This window comes from Sapajus apella, unplaced genomic scaffold (genome assembly GCF_009761245.1).
Source record: "Sapajus apella isolate SASKATOON/1434 unplaced genomic scaffold, GSC_monkey_1.0 scaffold52, whole genome shotgun sequence".
Classification (NCBI taxonomy): Eukaryota; Metazoa; Chordata; class Mammalia; order Primates; family Cebidae; genus Sapajus; species Sapajus apella.
Window position 1 is genome coordinate 13,901,665 of NW_022436992.1, and position 16,808 is coordinate 13,918,472.

Sequence of the window (16,808 nt, forward strand, 5' to 3'; positions counted from 1 at the left end):
GAGGTTGGGTCCTCACAGCCACACCCTGAGGCCTCTGAGAAGTGGGGAGTTCACAGCCATAGAGACAACCAACAAGCCAAGGGACAGGCTGGGACCTTGCAAGATAGGCAGAGGGCTGCATGATGGCACAGCGGGGACAGGCAGGAGTCGATGTTGATTCCCACTTCCTGGTCTCTGCCTCTGGGTGGCCTCTGATTCCCTCTATTTTCACATTGCATTCACCTACCCTTTCTGCCCAGTGGGTCCTCACCCTAAGCAGGCGCCTGGGACCTCTGAAGCAGGCACCCAGTGTTAGAGTCCCAGATGCACTGACATGACACCAAAGCAGAATTGGGGAGTGTGGGTGGATAGGTAAGGGTTGGGAGAAACTAAACATTTCAACATGGACTGTAGAGCCAATAAAAGTCATTACTGAGGCTGGCCGAGATGGCTCATGCCTGTAATCCCAGCACTTTGGGAGGCCGAGGCAGGTGGATCATGAGGTCAGGAGTTCAAGACCAGCATGGCCAAGATGGTGAAACCTCATCTCTACTAAAAACACAAAAATTAGCCAGGCATGGTGGCAGACGCCTGTAATCCCAGCTACTTGGGAGGCCAAGGAATGAGAATCACTTAAACCCGGGAGGCAGAGGTTGCAGTGAGTCAAGATTACGTCACTGCACTCCAGCCTGGGTAACAGAGCAGAACTCCATCTAAAAAAAAAAAAAAAGTCATTACTGGCCAGGGGCAGTCAGTGGTTCACACCTGCAAACGCAGCACTTTGGGAGGCTGAGGCAGGCAGGCCACTCAAGGCCAGGAGTTCAAGACTAGCCTGGCCAACATGGTAAAACCCTGTCTCTACTAAAAATACAAAAATTGGCAGATGTGGTGGCTCACACCTGTAATCCCAGCTACTTGGGAGTCCAAGGCAGGAGAATCACTTGAACCTGGGAGGTGGAGGTTGTAGTAAGCTGAGATCAAGCCACTGCATTCCAGTCAGGGCAAGAGAGTGAGACTTTGTCTCAGGAAAAAAAAAAAGTTCTTAGTTAAGACCATAAATGAGACATTCGGAGCAGCATGTAAATTTGCCAGTTTTGGACAAGTAGTTTAATTTCTCTGTGCCTCAGTTCTCTCATCTGTAAAATGGGGAGAATAGTACCTACCCAGAGTTTTTAGATAGATAATTAAATGAGATAATCCATTCAAGGAAGACAAGATCCCTAAATACTACCTATTAATATTTGGTGGGTATTAGAAGGAACAATTTCAGCTAAAATATAGTTTTTCCTTCAACTTGGGAAAAGCCAAATATACTCTTAGGAGAAAGAAAACTATAAAATAACGTCTGCTGTGAGTGTTTAGACAACCAACTACTACGTGCCCCCAGGACGAGAGATCAAGGGGCCTAAGTGCACTGGGACACACACTTTCTGCGCACGCCCGTGCACGCGGGTGCTCACATGGAAACCCATGCCCGTTTGCAGACTGCGCACAAGGGCCCCGCCCTCACACAGGGCCTCTACCCGCCCCGGCGCGGCCAGGTCAGTGACGCCTGCAGGGACCGAGGCAGCCACGAGAGGGCGGAGAGGGTCCCGCGCAGCGGCGTTGAGGTGGGCTCGGCCCCTCACCTCGTACTCCAGGTACTCCTTCCGCAGGCGGTACTCCTCCAGCTCGCGGCTGCGGCCCCGCCGCTCCGGTAAGTTCCTCTGCAGATCCAGCAGGTCGTCCGAGGCAGCGTCCAGGCAGTTCTCATGGGATCGATGCTGCTCCTCCTGCGAGCGGCAGGCGGTGAGGGACGTTGTCCCGGGTGTCCCCTGCACGGCTTTCCAGGCCCGGGCGTGCCTCCCATCTGATCACCTCAGTTCCCAAGCCAGGTGCGCAGCCCCACTCCAGCCTCCTGTCCTGGGGCTCCAGGTGCACACTCCCAATTCCACCGCACCCCACCCCTTCCCGGAGGCCGTACCAGGGAGCTCTGGGCGGGGCCCACTGGCAGGATGGGCCGCACGAATCTGCGCTGCGAGCCCACGGCGGCGGGGAAAGGCGGTGCGGAGTGCGTGGCCGCAGCCAGGTTGATGCGCGCGATCCAGGAGCTCATCTCCTTGGCAGTGCTGGAGCAAAGGAGGTCATTGGTCCCCGGGACACAGGGTCGGTCCTGTCACCGTCCTCCCGCCCCTCCTGTGGGTGTACAGCCGGCCAGCTGCCCAGGACTCAGCTTCCTACAGTCAGAGCCCTGCCACTTGCAGGGTACTCGACCCCTGACCACGGCATTTCTTATCAATAGGGAAAAATCTGGAGGCTGGGCGCGGTGGCTACGCCTTGGCAGGCGGATGACCTGAGGTCAGGAGATTGAGACCAGCCTGGCCAGCATGGTGAAACCCCGTCTCTACTAAAAATACACAAATTAGCAGGGCATGGTGGCGCACGCCCCTGTAATCAAATGAGAATCACTTGAACCCGGGAGGCAGGGGTTACTGTGAGCCGAGATCACACCACTGTACTCCAGCCAGGGCGACAGAGCAAGACTCCGTCTCAAATAAATAAATAAATAAATATTAAAAATAAAGAGGAAAATCTGGGAAGGCGATAGATTTTATAACAAATGCCAAATATAGTCAATTGTTAACAACTTCCTGGAATCCTCTGTTCTGAACTGGGAGGCTTGATCCCACCAGCAAGGAAAAGGCATATTGCGCTGGCAAAGTTGGCCAAGGATGGGGAGGAAGCAGGCAATGCCCAGGCTTCATCCCTGCTCCCCAGCTCCTCTTCCTGCTGCCACATTATAAGGATTTCTGATCAGTATGGCCATTCCCACCAGGGCCTCCCGGGGCCCACAGGCCTCAGGTGTCTGCAGGGTCAGGTGAGAGAAGAACTAGGGCAGGATGAAGCCTTGCCACAGTCTCCCACCCCAGGGACTTACGGTGCCTGGAAGAGATAGAGGCGCCAGTCAGCCGTGCGCAGCTGGAAGACGTGAGGCTTTTTGGTATAATGGGTGGCGGGGGTAGCCAGCGAGTGATGCACCCCCACGGGCTCGTCCACCATCTGCCCCACCAAGCTCTCCCCCTCCAGGCAGTGGTCTTCTCCCTGCCACCAGGCACAAGGGCTCAGAGAAGAGGTTATCATCAGCTGCCCGCCCTCCCGACAGTTCTGGGCCTCTCTGTCTCCAATTCTGACAGGGGTGTTGTCTCCCTTCCTACCTTCAGGAAGTAGAGAACCATCCCCCGCAGTAAGGTGTGGAACATCTTCCAGCCACGCTTGCCCCATGGCGCTGTTCCAGGAACAGAACACAAATGTACGTGGCGGCACCCGCATCCAGACACACTCACATACACACAAGTGTGCATCTGCCCCCCTGCCCTTCACACCAACTCCAGTCTCTCACCAGGATGCACACAAATGCAGAACATACCTACACAAGAAAACACAACTGCCAGTCGCAGTGGCTCTGGCCTGTAATCCCAGCACTTTGGGAGGCTGAGGAGGGTGGATCACGAGGTCAGGAGATCAAGATCACCCTGGCCAACATGGTGAAACCCGTCTCTACTAAAATACAAAGAAATAGCCAAGCATGGTGGTGCATGCCTGTACTCCAAGCTACTTGGGAGGCTGAGGCAGGGGAATCACTAGAACCGGGAGGAGGAGGTTGCATGAGCTGAGATCTTGCCACTGCACTCCAGCCTGGTGAAAGAGCAAGACTTCGTCTCAAAAAAAAAAAAAAAAAAAAAAAAAAAAAAATCATAAACAAACATATAGAGTCTCTCCATACACGGGCAATCCCGCCTGGAAACAAAACCATAGAACCACTCACATCCAAATGGGGGTGTTCATACAGACCATCCTCTCTCTAGCTCCAAACACACAACCCACTACACCAAGCGCAAACACCCAGGCACAAACACAATTCCACCCAGACAGCTTTCTTGTCCTTACAGGATGATCTTGAACTTGCATACACATCCAGAGGGGCTTGGGGGCTCAGGGCCCAGCCTTGGGGTATCTTTCCCTGTGTAACCTATTCTGAGCACCATCTGTCCCCTTTTCCCCCTACCTCCCCCAACCCTGGTCTTGTGTGGTGAGATCCATTCTAAGCTTAGGCAAAAGGCAGCCCTGGGGCCCCAGTCGCTTCTCACAGCCAATGCTAGTTCCCTTCCTGGTTGGCCCACCCTATTCAATCTGTGCTTGCACGTTAGTCTACTGAGATCACCACTCTGGTCATGTTGCTGCCCTAATCAAAAGCCTTCAGCTGCCTGGGGAAAGAGGCCCAAACACAGCCCTGGCAATTCTGCCCCAAGTGTACCTCCCTTCCACACACCCCATGTTCTGAGCAAACTCGGCTTGCTGTTTTCTCTGTGGGGGATGCCCCCTGCCCAGCTTCCTAATCCAGACCCTCTTCTCCAAAGTTCAGTGCAGGTACCATCATGTCCCAGAAGCGCTACCTCTCCCTGTCCCCACATCCCACCTCCAAAACAAAACCAAAAGCCTTTCTCTCCTCACTTGATTCAGCCCCTAGACACTCAGCTCTTGCTCCCTTTTTTTCCCAGACTTTGACATACTTGTCTAATCTCTTACCTTACCACTCAGAGGCCAGGAGTAACTAGGCCTGTTTTGTCTGGATTCTCCTACCTGCCATCTAGTGCCTCATGCAGCAGCCAGCACATAGTCACTGTTCAGCACACGCTGAGGAAGGAACATGGGCTGGCTGCCTGTCCTGCACGAGAGCCATCTCTCTGCACACTTGTGCATGCATCGGCACAAGTCCCTGAGCAGGGCCACTCCCAGCATACTACCCTGTTTGTGGGCAGCAGACACTCACTCTTCTTGCCATCTGCATCTTGATGCATCTTCCGAGCCAGGATGCCCTGCTTGTAGGTGGGCACCGTGGGATCCTGAGCCAGCTGAAGGAAGGGGTTGCTCATCTTGCCAGTTGGCAGGGACAGCCGGGCCTTCTCAGGTTTGGCTGCATCTTCTTCATCCCTGGACATCAGATAATTGGGCTGGGAGGGCTGACTGTGGAAAGACCACTGGGAGGTATCTGTTGCCTCCCAGAGCCTCAGCAACCTCTCTTTTGCTGGAGAGCCACACCCCAGGACCCCCCAGAAGGAGTTCTCCTTCAGAGCTAACCAATTCCTGGGAGCTCTGCCATACCCCGCGTCCCACTACTTCTGGCCCTCCAGTATTACTTGGGCTCCTCTATGCCCTCTGCCCAGAGCCCTGCCTCTGGCTTTGCCCCACTCAGAGGGGAACATTATCTGAGATTCCCCTAACACTTGGGTGGGTGACAGAGGGAGAACAGCCCAAAGATAAGGGAGAGGGGTGAGGAGGAGAGGGGAAAGGGGCTGTCACTCACACGGCCCACTCGAGCTTCTCGCTGCGGACAGACCAGTAGAGGGCCTGGAACAGAAGCACATAGATGGGCAGGGGAGCCTCAGGGCCATGGAACCTAAACTCTCTGTCTGGCAGAGGTAGGATAGGGGCATGTGTACAGCCTGCCTCCTCCACCCCTAATATAGCTACACGTCTTCCTTGAGTAGACAAGCATCAATCCATCTATCCATCCATCTATCCATCTGTCCATCACCCACGCATCCATCCATCCATCCATCTGTCCATCCATCTGTGCAACAAGTACTTCTGGAGCATTTCCCAGTGACAGACACCCTCAGACACCTATGTTGGGTGCTAAAACATAAAGATGACCGAGGGAGACAAGTCTCTGTCCTGCCCGTGCTTAGTGAGGGTTTAACTAGTTCTCTTGGAGGAGAAATGAATTATCTACATGCTATCCTGCTGGGAGGGATCTGATGGAGAAGAAACTGGCTGACCAATCCCCACAATAAATGTGCAGTAAATAAATGAATGAGTGAATGATGCACTAAAAGTTTGAAATAATAACAAATAGTGTTAATGTAGATGTATCTCACTTGCTTTGACAGCCCTTGCAGTGCCTAACAAGATGTCTGGCACGTAGTAGGTGTTCAGTAAATGTTCATGAAATACAGTCATGTACCATATAACAGCATCACGATGGTTCAGTCAAGGATGAATCGCATCTGTGATGGTGGTTCCATGAGACTGTGGAGGAGCTGTCCTATACAGGTATATCATTTTTAATCTTTTGTATCATATTTTTATTGTACCTTTTCTATGTTCACATACACAAATACAGCACTGTGTTAGAACTGCCTGCAGTATTAAATACAGAAGCATGCCATACAGGTTTATGGCCTGGGAGCAATAGGCTATCCCATATAGCCTTGGTGGGCAGTGGGCTATACATCTAGATTTGTGTACGTTCACTCTATAATGTTCACACAGTAGTGAAATTGCCCAGCAATGCATTTCTCAGAACATACCTTCATCATTAAGTGATACATGACTGTGATGAAACAGCAAATCATTTTAATTGCTTATGACACACATGCTGTGTGCCAAGCACCATGCTGAGCACTTGACAGATTTTATTTCATCTTGATAATAGCATTATAAAGTGGTTAATACCCTCAGGAGGAACTTGAGTTGGCCAAGAGGGGCAAATTGCCCAAGACTAGAATTCAAACCCAGGAACACGAGGCTCCCAAGTCTAAGCTCCAGACTTTCACCACGTGAATGAAGCTTTGCCCTTCTCAGACTATCACAGGGTAAGAATGACTTGAAAATATTGTGGGGTTCCCAGTCCCAGAGAGTCTGATTCAGTAGGTCCAGCAGATTTGCATGGCTAACAGATTCCAAGATGCTGCTGATGCTGCCAGCCAGGGACAACTCTTTTACTAGCCCTGCAATAAATAAGCCTTGTCCTCTCAAGGATATTTTGGCAAAGCCAGTTCCAAGCTCAGCGTCTCCCTTGGAACAGAGAATCAAGGCTCCAGGTCCAGGTCCTAAATGGGGCTCCCCAGGTCCTGAGCCCGTAAGAAGACCCCATGGTACATACCTTCAGCAGCTGCTTGGGGAAGTTCCCGCCATCCCTCAGGCCATTCAGGTTGGTTATGAATTCCTGGCAGCTCATGCTCTTCCCAATGTTCTGTGGCCATGTAGAGAAGTGGGATGACTTGAGCACACATCCCATCCCAATAGAATAACCCCTAAGCCACCCATCATGGAACCCTTTCCAGCTCCCCAGGCCCACATCCCTTAGGGGTGTTCCCTGCCCAGTCTCAGGCCTCTGGTCTCCTCCTCCCCGCACCCCAAGCCACAGCCCTGGCCTCAGTTCCCACAGGGACTCTCTACTGTCTTACCTGTCCATGCAGGTCCGTGTTAAGGAGCATGATTGCACATGTCAAGGTGTGTACAGAATCTGCCCCAGAGATAGGTGAGTGGAGAGAAAGCTCGCTGGAATCAGGGCTCCTGTTTCCTCTGCCCACTCTGGGTGGGGTAACCTCAGAACCCCGGGAATGCTTCCATTATCTATAGCCCCCAACACACTCCCACCAGTTCACCGCCACCTACTAAACTCCCAAGCAGACATGGGCACCCCAAAGTCTCCCTGCCCTGCTGTCAGGGCCAGCCCCTCCCTACCTACTGAGGGGAAGACCCCCGGATTGCAGTGGTGGAAGCGTCTGGAGAACTGGTAGAGGATTCGCTCCCGTTCCTGAGTCTCCCCACTGAGCACCAAGGCCTGGAGGAAGCCCCTGCCAAGGAGGGCCAGGGTCAAGGAAAGAGCCCAGAAGCTTGGGGCCAGTCAGATCCCAGCCTCAGGCCGGCGCCACTGCCCCATACCATCCTCCACAGCCTCCCCAGAGAGGGCCCAAAGGCGTTACCGGAGGGCTCGGTCCAGGCTCTGGCCTCCAAACTGGAAGAAGGACAGGTACTCCTCAGCCACAGCCCTGCTAAAGTCATTGCTGCAAAAGGAAAAAGGGGATGGAGTCTGCATCAGGGGCCTGGGCTGGGGCTGCAGATGCACACGGGTCTCCAGGGCCTGCACACGTTATGGGGCCTGATGCTGTGAGGGGAGCAAGGGAAGGGCGCAGGCACGCTGGGCCTTGGGTCCCAACAGGACAAGGGGGCAGCCAAGGTTGGTATGCCTTGGTACCCTATTCATCGTAGACTGGGAGAGACCTGTGGAGTCTGGTTGGCAAGGCAGTGAGGCCCAAGGACCAAGGGTGTGAAGAAGAGGTGACATGGTGTGACCATGACTGGCAGGAAGTAGCAGGGGCTGTGAGGGTATGAGGGGAAAGTTAGGAGGGGAGATGGGGAGGGACGAGAAGGGGAGGGTGGCCAGTGGAGGGAGCCCTTCAGCAGCTCCTCCCTGGCTGCCTCAGCCTCCAGCTTTCCACAGGCTCAAAGCCCCTTACTTCTTCTGCAGGTAGGCAGCCACTTCAGACTTTCGGAAGCCCTCCAGGCGATAGAGGCGGGAGGCCAAGTTCCAGGCTACCTCCTGGTTCCTGATGCCATTAGACAGCTTGTCTCCAGCTGGCAGCCTCTGGCCTTCTGGGTACTGTGCTTGGGGCATAGGGCTCGCAGGAAGCCTAGAAGAGATCATAGGTGTCCTCAGACTCTCACCTGAGGTAGACATGCAGGAGCTCTGGGTCAAGTGTTCTTGCAGGTCAGTTGTGGCAAGAGTTTTCCGAGCTCAGGGCCTTGAATAGTGGGGCCTGGAGGAGCTGGACCCAGGGAAGAGACAGTCACAGCCAGACTGACTTAGCCTGGCCTGGGACCAGGAGAGGCCTGAGAGGAAGCTATTCATGCAACGTTTCCAGGTCTGGGGCCCTGTGCTTCCTCAGGCAGGTTCCAAGCTTATCTCACCTCAGATGGGGCAGCTGTATCCCTGTAAGGCCCCCAGGGTTGTTTTTACCAATGCAGCCATCAGGGATTCTCTCCCTCACCTGTGGTCCTGCTATATACCTCCTTGTCTCTTTCCCACCTCCCAGCTCTGTCTCTAGCCTCCACTCCTAGATCTGGAGCCAAGAAAGCTGTAAGGATGGGCTGAGAACAGGAAGCTAGGTGGGCCCTAGTAATGGCAGCAGCTGGGGGAGTCCCGGAAGTGGTCCTCAGCCTCTCCCTTCCCCCACCTAGCAGCCTGGATGACAAGGCTGGGGTGGTGACCTGTGATCCAGTATGAACAGGCCCAGGCGCCCCCAGCCGACTCAGAGCCTCCGAGTCCAGCACTAAGACTCTCAGATGTCCCTCAGTCCAATCATTACCTGACTCTTCTGTTTCCCCCATAATATTCAATCAGATGTGGGATAGTCTAGTGATTTGAACATTTATTATCCAAGTGACCACAGTTAGGAAGTTGAACTGGTAAGCAGAAGACATCATAATATAAAAGCATTCAAGGGGGCCAGGTGCAGTAGTCACGCCTGTAATCCCAGCACTTTGGGAGGCCAAAGTAGGTGGATCACTTGAGACCAGGAGTTTGAAACCAGCCTGACCATCATGGTGAAACCCCATATCTACTAAAAATAAAAATATTAGGCCGGGCACGGTGGCTCATTCCTATAATCCCAGCACTTTGGGAGGCCAAGGCAGGTGGATCACAAGGTCAGGAGATTGAGACCATCCTGGTCTACATGGTGAAACCCCATCTCTACTGCAAATACAAAAAAATTAGCTGGGCATGGTGGTGTGCGCCTGTAGTCCCAGCTACTTGGGAGGCTGAGGCAGGAGAATTGCTTGAACCCAGGAGGTGGAGGTTGCAGTGAGCCGAGATCGCGCCATTGCACTCCAGTCTGGGCAACAAGAGCGAAACTCCATCTCAAAAAAAATAAAATAAATTTTAAAAATTAAAAAATTAGCCAGGCATGGTGGCACATGCCTGTAGTCCCAGCTACTCGGGAGGCTAAAACAGAAGAATCGCTTGAACCCGGAAGACAAAAATTGTAGTGAGCTGAGGTCGCACCACTGCACTCCAGCCCAGGTGACAGAGCAAGATGCTGTCTCAAAGAAAAAAAAAAAGAAAAGAAGATCCCTGATAAACAGACATGTAACATTAGGCTTCGCTTAAGCACGCTCTCCACCTAACACAATTGGGTCAGGGTTAACTGGAGGTCCACTCCCATCTCAAGGTCCTTGGGTGATGGTGACAGAATGTCGATCAGTGCCAGAAACCAAAGAACCACCTTCCTTATGCATCTGGAAACTAGGCTGCCCTGCGGAGAGGTTCAGAGGCTTGGTAGCCAGAGTAGTTTCAGCCTCTGAAAACGGAGGGTTCTTCATGCCAAAAATTAAAGTTCACCCATCCCAAAATAGAAGTAAGTAAATCTAACTAAAATGAGAACATATTTTCATAGTAAATAATGAAAAGGTTTAATTGGGGCTTTATCTTGGTAAATGACACTAGACATTATACAAATAAGTTTATTTAAATCTTATATTAAACACAATGCCTAAAATCTAATTTTCCCTGCATAGTTTTCAGGCTGGATAAGACATCTTCCATTCCTGCTTTGATTTTCACAGTAAGATCTGAAAGGCCATTAAAAACAATAGCAGGTTGGGTGCAGTGGTTCATGCCTATAATCCCAGCACTTTGGAAGGCTGAGGTGGGAGGACTGCTTGAGCTCAGGAGTTGAAGACCAGCCTTGTGGCCTGGCTGGACAACTTAGTGAGATTCCCCCCTCCATCTCTAGAAAAAAAAAATAAGTAAAAATTAGCTGGGTATAACGGTGAATGCCTGTGGTCTCAGCTACTTGGGAGACTGAAGTGGGAAGATGACTTGAGCTGGGAGGCTGAGGCTTCAGTGACTCATGATTGTACCTCACACTCCAGCCTGGGCAACAGGGTGAACTGATCAGCCAACTGATCTTCAACAAAGCAAACAAAAACATAAAGTGGGGAAAAGACATATTTTTCAACAAATGGTGTTGGGATAATTGGCTAGCCGCAAGAAGGAGTATGAAACTGGATCCTCATCTCTCACCTTATACCAAAATCAACTCAAGATACATTAAGGACTTAAATCTAAGACTTGAAGCTATAAAAATTCTAGAAGATAACATTGGGAAAACCCTTTTAGACATTGGCTTAGGTAAGGATTTCATGACCAAGAACCAAAAGGCAAATGCAATAAAAATGAAGATAAATTGCAAGGATATAATTAAACTGAAGAGCTTTTACATGGCAAAAGGAACAGTCATCAGAGTAAACAGAAAACCTACAGAGTGAGAGAAAATCTTCACAATCTATACATCTGACAAAGGACTAATATCCAGAATCTACAATGAACCCAAACCAATTAACAAGAAAAAACCAAACAATCCCATCAAAAAGTGGTCTAAGGACATGAATAGCCCATTCTCAAAAGAAGATATACAAATGGTCAATGAATATATGAAAAAATGCTCCACACCACTAATGATCAGGGAACTGCAAATCAAAACCACAGTGCAATACCACCTTATTCCTGCTGGAATGTTTATAATTAAAAAAACAAAAAATAGATGTTGGCATGGATGAGGTCAACAGGGAACACTTCTACACTGCTGGTGGGAATGTAAACTAGTCAAGTGACTATGGAAAACAGTGTAGAGATTTCTTAAAGAGCTAAAAGTAGAATTACTATTTGATCCAGCAATCCCACTACTGGGTATCTACCCAGAGGAAAACAAGTCATTATAAGAAAAAGGTACTTGCACACATGTTCATAGTAGCACAGTTCACAACTGCAAAAATGTGGAACCAACCCATATGCCCATCGTTCAACCAGTGGATAAAGAAACTGTGGTATATATATACAATTGAATACAACTCAGCCATAAAAAGGAATGAATTAACAGCATTCACAGCAACCTGGATGAGATTGGAGACTACAATTCTAAGTGAAGTAACTCAGGAATGGAAACCCAGACATCATATATTCTCACTTATAAATGGGAGCTAAGCTATAAGGATGCAAAGACATAAGAATGACACAATGGACTTTGGGGACTCAGGGGAAAGGGTGGGAAGGGGATAAGGGATAAAAGACTACAAATAGGGTGCAATGTATACTGCTCAGGTGATGGGTGCACCAAAACCTCACAAACTATCATTAAAGAACTTATTCATGTAACCAAACACTACCTGTTCCCCAATAAGCTATGGAACTAAAAATTATAAAAAAGAAAGAAAAGAAAATTCAAGTTAATAAAATAAAGTAATAAAGTGGGGTCTGGTGTGGGGGGTCACGCCTGTAATCCCAGTACTTTGAGAGGCTGAGGTAGGTGGATCACCTGAAGTCAGGAGTTCGAGACCAGCCTGGCCAACATGGTGAAACAGAAACTCGCCAGGCATGGTGGCATGCACCTGTAATCCCAGCTACTCCAGAGGCTGAGGCAGGAGAATCCTTTGAAGCTGGGAGGGGGAGGTTGCAGTGAGCCAAGATCCTGCCATTGCACTCTAGCCTGGATGACAAGAGCCAAACTCCATTTCAAAACAAAACGAAACAAAAAATAAAATAAAATGTACAATTTTATGATAATTTATATTTGCTTACTTTTTTTTCAAAGTGCTCCCTCATCTAAGTATTATTTTAGTAACAACGCTAATAGACTAGGTCATTTTTAAAAGCATATTTTAGGGCTTTGTCAGTTGATTATTCAAGTAGTTCTCTTTAGATGTGCCAGTTGGGTCATGATTTTTATTTCCTCCTCTTCCATTGTTCACTGGACAAACTCTTTTGGTTCCTGATTTGTCAGTGGCTTTCCATGTGATTTGTGAAGTTTTCAGCATCACTTCAACAGAGCTATGAAATCACAGGTTTTTTGACAAGATTTGTAATTTAACTTTTCTGTTAGCTTCTGTTGTGTTTCTCCTGCACTATGGAGTGTGTATGAGCCTCAAAAGGCAGTGAGAAATCACCAGCAATGCCCTTGACCCATCTGTGTTAGGTGGAGAGGGTGCTTAAGTGAAGCCTAATGTTATATGTCTGTTTATTAGGGAACATTTTCATATTATGATTGACTCCTGCTTACCAGGTCAACTTCCTAACTGTGGTGACTTGGATAATGAAGGTTTAAATAAGTAGACTATCCCACACCTGATTGTAACATAGTGGGGGAAACAGAAGAGTCAGGTAACGACTGGACTGAGGGACATCTGAGAGTCTTAGTGCTGGACTCGGAGGCTCTGAGTCAGCTGGCGGAGCCTGGACCTGTTAATACTGGATCACAGGTCACTACCCAGTCTTCTTGTCATCCAGGCTGCTAGGTGGGGGAAGGGAGAGGCTGAGGACCACCTCCAGGACTCCCCCAGCTGCTGCCATTACTAGGGCCCACCTAGCTTCCTGTTCTCAGCCCATCCTTACAGCTCTCTTGGCTCCAGATCTAGGAGTGGAGGCTAGAGACAGAGCTGGGAGGTGGGGAAGAGACAAGGAGGTATAGCAGGACCGCAGGACAGGAAGGGGTGACAATCCCACGTGCCTTGCATTGGTAAAAACAACCCTGGGGGCCTCAGAGGGATGCGCCTGCTGCCTGAGGTGAGGTAAGCTTGGAACGTGCCTGTGGTTTACCTGAGGAAGCGCAGGGCCCCAGACCTGGAAACCTGCATGAATAGCTTCCTCTCGGGCTTCTCCTGGTCCCAGGCCAGGCTAAGTCAGTCTGGCTGCGACTCTGTCTCTTCCCTGGGTGAGGGCCTGGGTCTAGGTCCTCCAGGCCCCACCGTTCAAGGCCTTGAGCTCATGGCACCCTTGCCACAACTGACCTGCATGGACTGCACCCTTAAGTCCATGACATGAACCACTGCTGGTTTCTGCTAGTCCCATTCATATGACTCACATTCAGCCAACCAGAGAACAGAACCTCCCTTTCAGTGTATAGATCCCTGGGGCTGATAGTCTTGAGGCTGCATTCTGGGACAAGTAGACATCTAGGTTGGTTTCTCAGTTGGCCTATTCCTACTTCTGGTCACAGTTCTGGGGTTACACAATCCTATGTCGGGCCCCAAGATCCATTCCCTTGGTCTCCATCAAACCTCCACTTGATGAGATCTGAGCCACTGCCCCAGGCCTAAGTTCTTGGGTGAATGCCTCCCAGATACCTCCTCAAATTCAAAGCAGTCTGTAATCCCCACATCCCAAGCTCTGACCTTGCACTTCCCTAGCCTGCCAAGCGTGGCTCCCTTTTTTATGGGCAGGCACATGCCCCTGCTCAGGTTCCCTAGACATCTCCTCCCCTTCCTCCTCTCCTGGTCTCCAGCTATGGATGCTTCTTTTAAAGCCCTGCCCCACACACTTAGATCTCACCTTCACGTGTATGACTATCTGCTCTTTCGTTTCTGATGCTTCTGAATCTTACAGTCTTTCTCAAAACTCTTTCCTGGCGCCCACTCATGTAATCCTTGCTTAATAAATATGAGTATGTTTAATTCTCATGTGCATTTCTCACACTCCAACCAGACTAGCATATTCGTTTTGTTTTTTCATTTTTTTGGTTTTTTTCTTTTTTGAGACAGAGTCTTGCTCTGTCGCCAGGCGCCAGGCTGGAGTACAGTGGTGCGATCTCAGCTCACTGCAACCTCCGCCTCCCGGGTTCGGGTAATTCTCCTGCCTCAGCCTCCTGGGTAGCTGGGACTACAGGCGCGCACCACCAAGCCCAGCTAATTTTTTTTGTATTTTTAGTAGAGACGGGGGTTTCACCATGTTGGCCAGGATGGTCTTGATCTCTTGACCTCACAATCCACCCACCTCGGCCTCCCAAAGTGCTGGGATTACAGGTTTGAGCCACTGCACCCGGCCCCAGGATATTCTTAAATGCATCCATAATTAGGAGCATGAGAGCCAGTCGGTCCAAGACTTACTGTTCTGCAGAAGTCAGGTGAATGTCGGGCTGGACGTTTCCAGTCTCTGCAAGCCGGACTGTTCCTTCACTCTTTACTTCCTCGCCTGGGTTTGGGGCCTCCCCTGCCTCCTCTTTCTTCAAGAAACTTGGCTCTTCCCCAACCGTCTCCAAGAGTGAAGAGTGTGAAGCCTCTAGTGTCCACTTGGGCAAAATCCCTGAGCTGTGGTGCTGAAGCTTCGGGCTGCCCTCCCGGGATGATGCAGGGCTGGGCCTGGGGCCAGGGCCTCTGCTCTCAGATTCTGGGCTGCTACGTTCTGGAGAAGAAGCTGGGCTCCTTGAAGGGCTGTGAGCCAAGGCGCAGGGGCCAGATTCCTGTGGGTGCCCAGCCTCCCCGTCACCTGAGGAAGAGCAGGAAGTGAGGTGGGCACAGGGCAGGAGGCAGGAGAACAGCCTGGGCACCACCTCCAGAGGCTCCCTCCCTGGGGCTCCTCCCCTGGAGCCTGGCAGCATGCCCTGTCCCTCCCTCAGGCAGCGACCTCTCCCAGTCACAGAGGCAGCAGACAGCCGGCTCCTGCGACTCCAGCCTCCAGGCAACTAAGGGCTCAGGACCTTTGCTAAACCACAAAGACCCAGGGGCAAAAAATAGGTCTTTTGTAGATTTCCTTCATTTGTTCTATAAAGAGGCAGGATTTTAACCCCAAGTCTGTTTGGCTTAAACATAATACAATGGGACCCATTAATGACAACCATGGATCCAAGAGTGATCTTTGTCCCCACTCCAAATTCTAAATCCTCCCAGGACCCAATTTCCCAAACCCCCTTATTAGGGCTCACCTCTGTCCTGGGAGTTAAGAGGCACCTGGGGCCAAAAAGGACCTGCTTGCTGCCAGCCCTCAGGGCTGGGCAGGGCCTGTTGAGAGAGGCAAAGGTGTTCCCATGAGCCCTGGAGATACAGAGAAGCAGATGAGGGGAGAGGCCAGGCAGGGAGAGGGGGAAAGGAGGAGAGGGGAAGGATGCCAGGAGTAGACAGAAGCCCTGCCCTCCTCCTCCCACCCAGGCTGGAGCCTCAGTTCAGGAGAATCCTGGATGTGAGAAACCCCACATCCTAGGATTGTTGGTGCTAGGCCATGGAAATGAATGGGTTCATGTTCCTCCTCCAAAGATGGAGAAAGTGAGGCCCAGAAAGGAGAAGTGACTCGCCCAAGGTTGCACAGGGCGTGCAGCAGGGCCAAGATCAGATCCGACGCATCCTGATTCCCAGGTCAATGCTTCGTCCACACACGGTGCTGCAGATGGAGCAGGGCCAAGCTGATCTCCCTGAGAAGTCAAGAGAGAGAGAGAGAGAGAGAGAGAGAGAGAGAGAGAGAGAGAGAGAGAAGGAGAGGAGAGATGACCAGAGGAAAATTGCTCCCAGGTCCTTTCTCAAATCCCGTGATGCCTTCTCCCTTCAGTCTGCCCAGATGGCCCTGCCTCAGGTGGTGCCAGCCCAAGGAGGGGCTGTGTTTTAGGGAGGGTAAAAGCCCTAGATACTGGGCTGGGTGGGCTCTGCTTTCCCAGACAGGAGCCAGTGTGCAGCTTATAGCACTCCCAGGCTTTCCTCTGAGAAATTGGTGCTTAGAGCAAGGAAGTCCATATCCAGGCACGGTGGCTCACGCCTGTAATCCCAGCACTCTGGGAGGTCAAGGCCGGTGGTTCACCTGAGGTCAGGAATTTCAGACCAGCCTAGCCAATATGGTGAAACCCTGCCTCTACTAAAAACACAAAAATTAGCTGGGTGTGGTGGCACACCTATAATCCTAGCTACTTGGGAGCCTGAGGCAGGAGAATCACTTGAACCCAGGAGGCAGAGGATGAGCTGAGATTGCACCACTGCGTTCCAGCCTGGGCAACATAGCAAGACTTCATCTCAAAATTAAAAAAAAAGAAAGTCCTGAGAAGATGCACCTCCACAGGCACAACCCTAACTGTGGTGGAGGGGACTCCCATCAGTGCCCAGGAGCTCCTCTGTTCTTGGGGCTTGGGTGACAGAGCTGCTCTGGGTAACACCTCTTCATTGTTCTTAGGGAATTGAGAGATTAGAAAATTACAGCCACGCTCAGCCATCTTGAGTCTCCTCATCTCTTTTTTTTTTTTTTTTTTTTT

The 16,808-nt window shown here is 50.8% G+C and overlaps 1 protein-coding gene across 6 annotated transcripts in view; it reads right to left on the reverse strand.

Moving 5' to 3' along the window:
• The window catches only part of PSD4 (pleckstrin and Sec7 domain containing 4), a 44,322-nt gene that overhangs the window by 2,670 nt on the left and 24,844 nt on the right, over positions 1-16,808 (reverse strand). For 3 of the 6 annotated variants that reach the window (XM_032243650.1, XM_032243651.1, XM_032243649.1), the window contains exons 3-16: positions 15,867-15,992; positions 15,501-15,579; positions 14,686-15,064; positions 8,265-8,438; positions 7,731-7,811; positions 7,489-7,601; positions 7,209-7,267; positions 6,905-6,994; positions 5,324-5,367; positions 4,790-4,950; positions 3,174-3,244; positions 2,897-3,060; positions 1,943-2,087; positions 1,608-1,751 (exon numbers count right to left, since the gene is read on the reverse strand). In XM_032243650.1, the coding sequence (XP_032099541.1) occupies positions 1,608-1,751; positions 1,943-2,087; positions 2,897-3,060; positions 3,174-3,244; positions 4,790-4,950; positions 5,324-5,367; positions 6,905-6,994; positions 7,209-7,267; positions 7,489-7,601; positions 7,731-7,811; positions 8,265-8,438; positions 14,686-15,064; positions 15,501-15,579; positions 15,867-15,992 (1,830 nt within the window). The remainder of the gene's footprint in view (positions 1-1,607; positions 1,752-1,942; positions 2,088-2,896; positions 3,061-3,173; positions 3,245-4,789; positions 4,951-5,323; positions 5,368-6,904; positions 6,995-7,208; positions 7,268-7,488; positions 7,602-7,730; positions 7,812-8,264; positions 8,439-14,685; positions 15,065-15,500; positions 15,580-15,866; positions 15,993-16,808) is intronic. The other 3 variants (XM_032243654.1, XM_032243653.1, XM_032243652.1) reach the window with 3 other exon arrangements.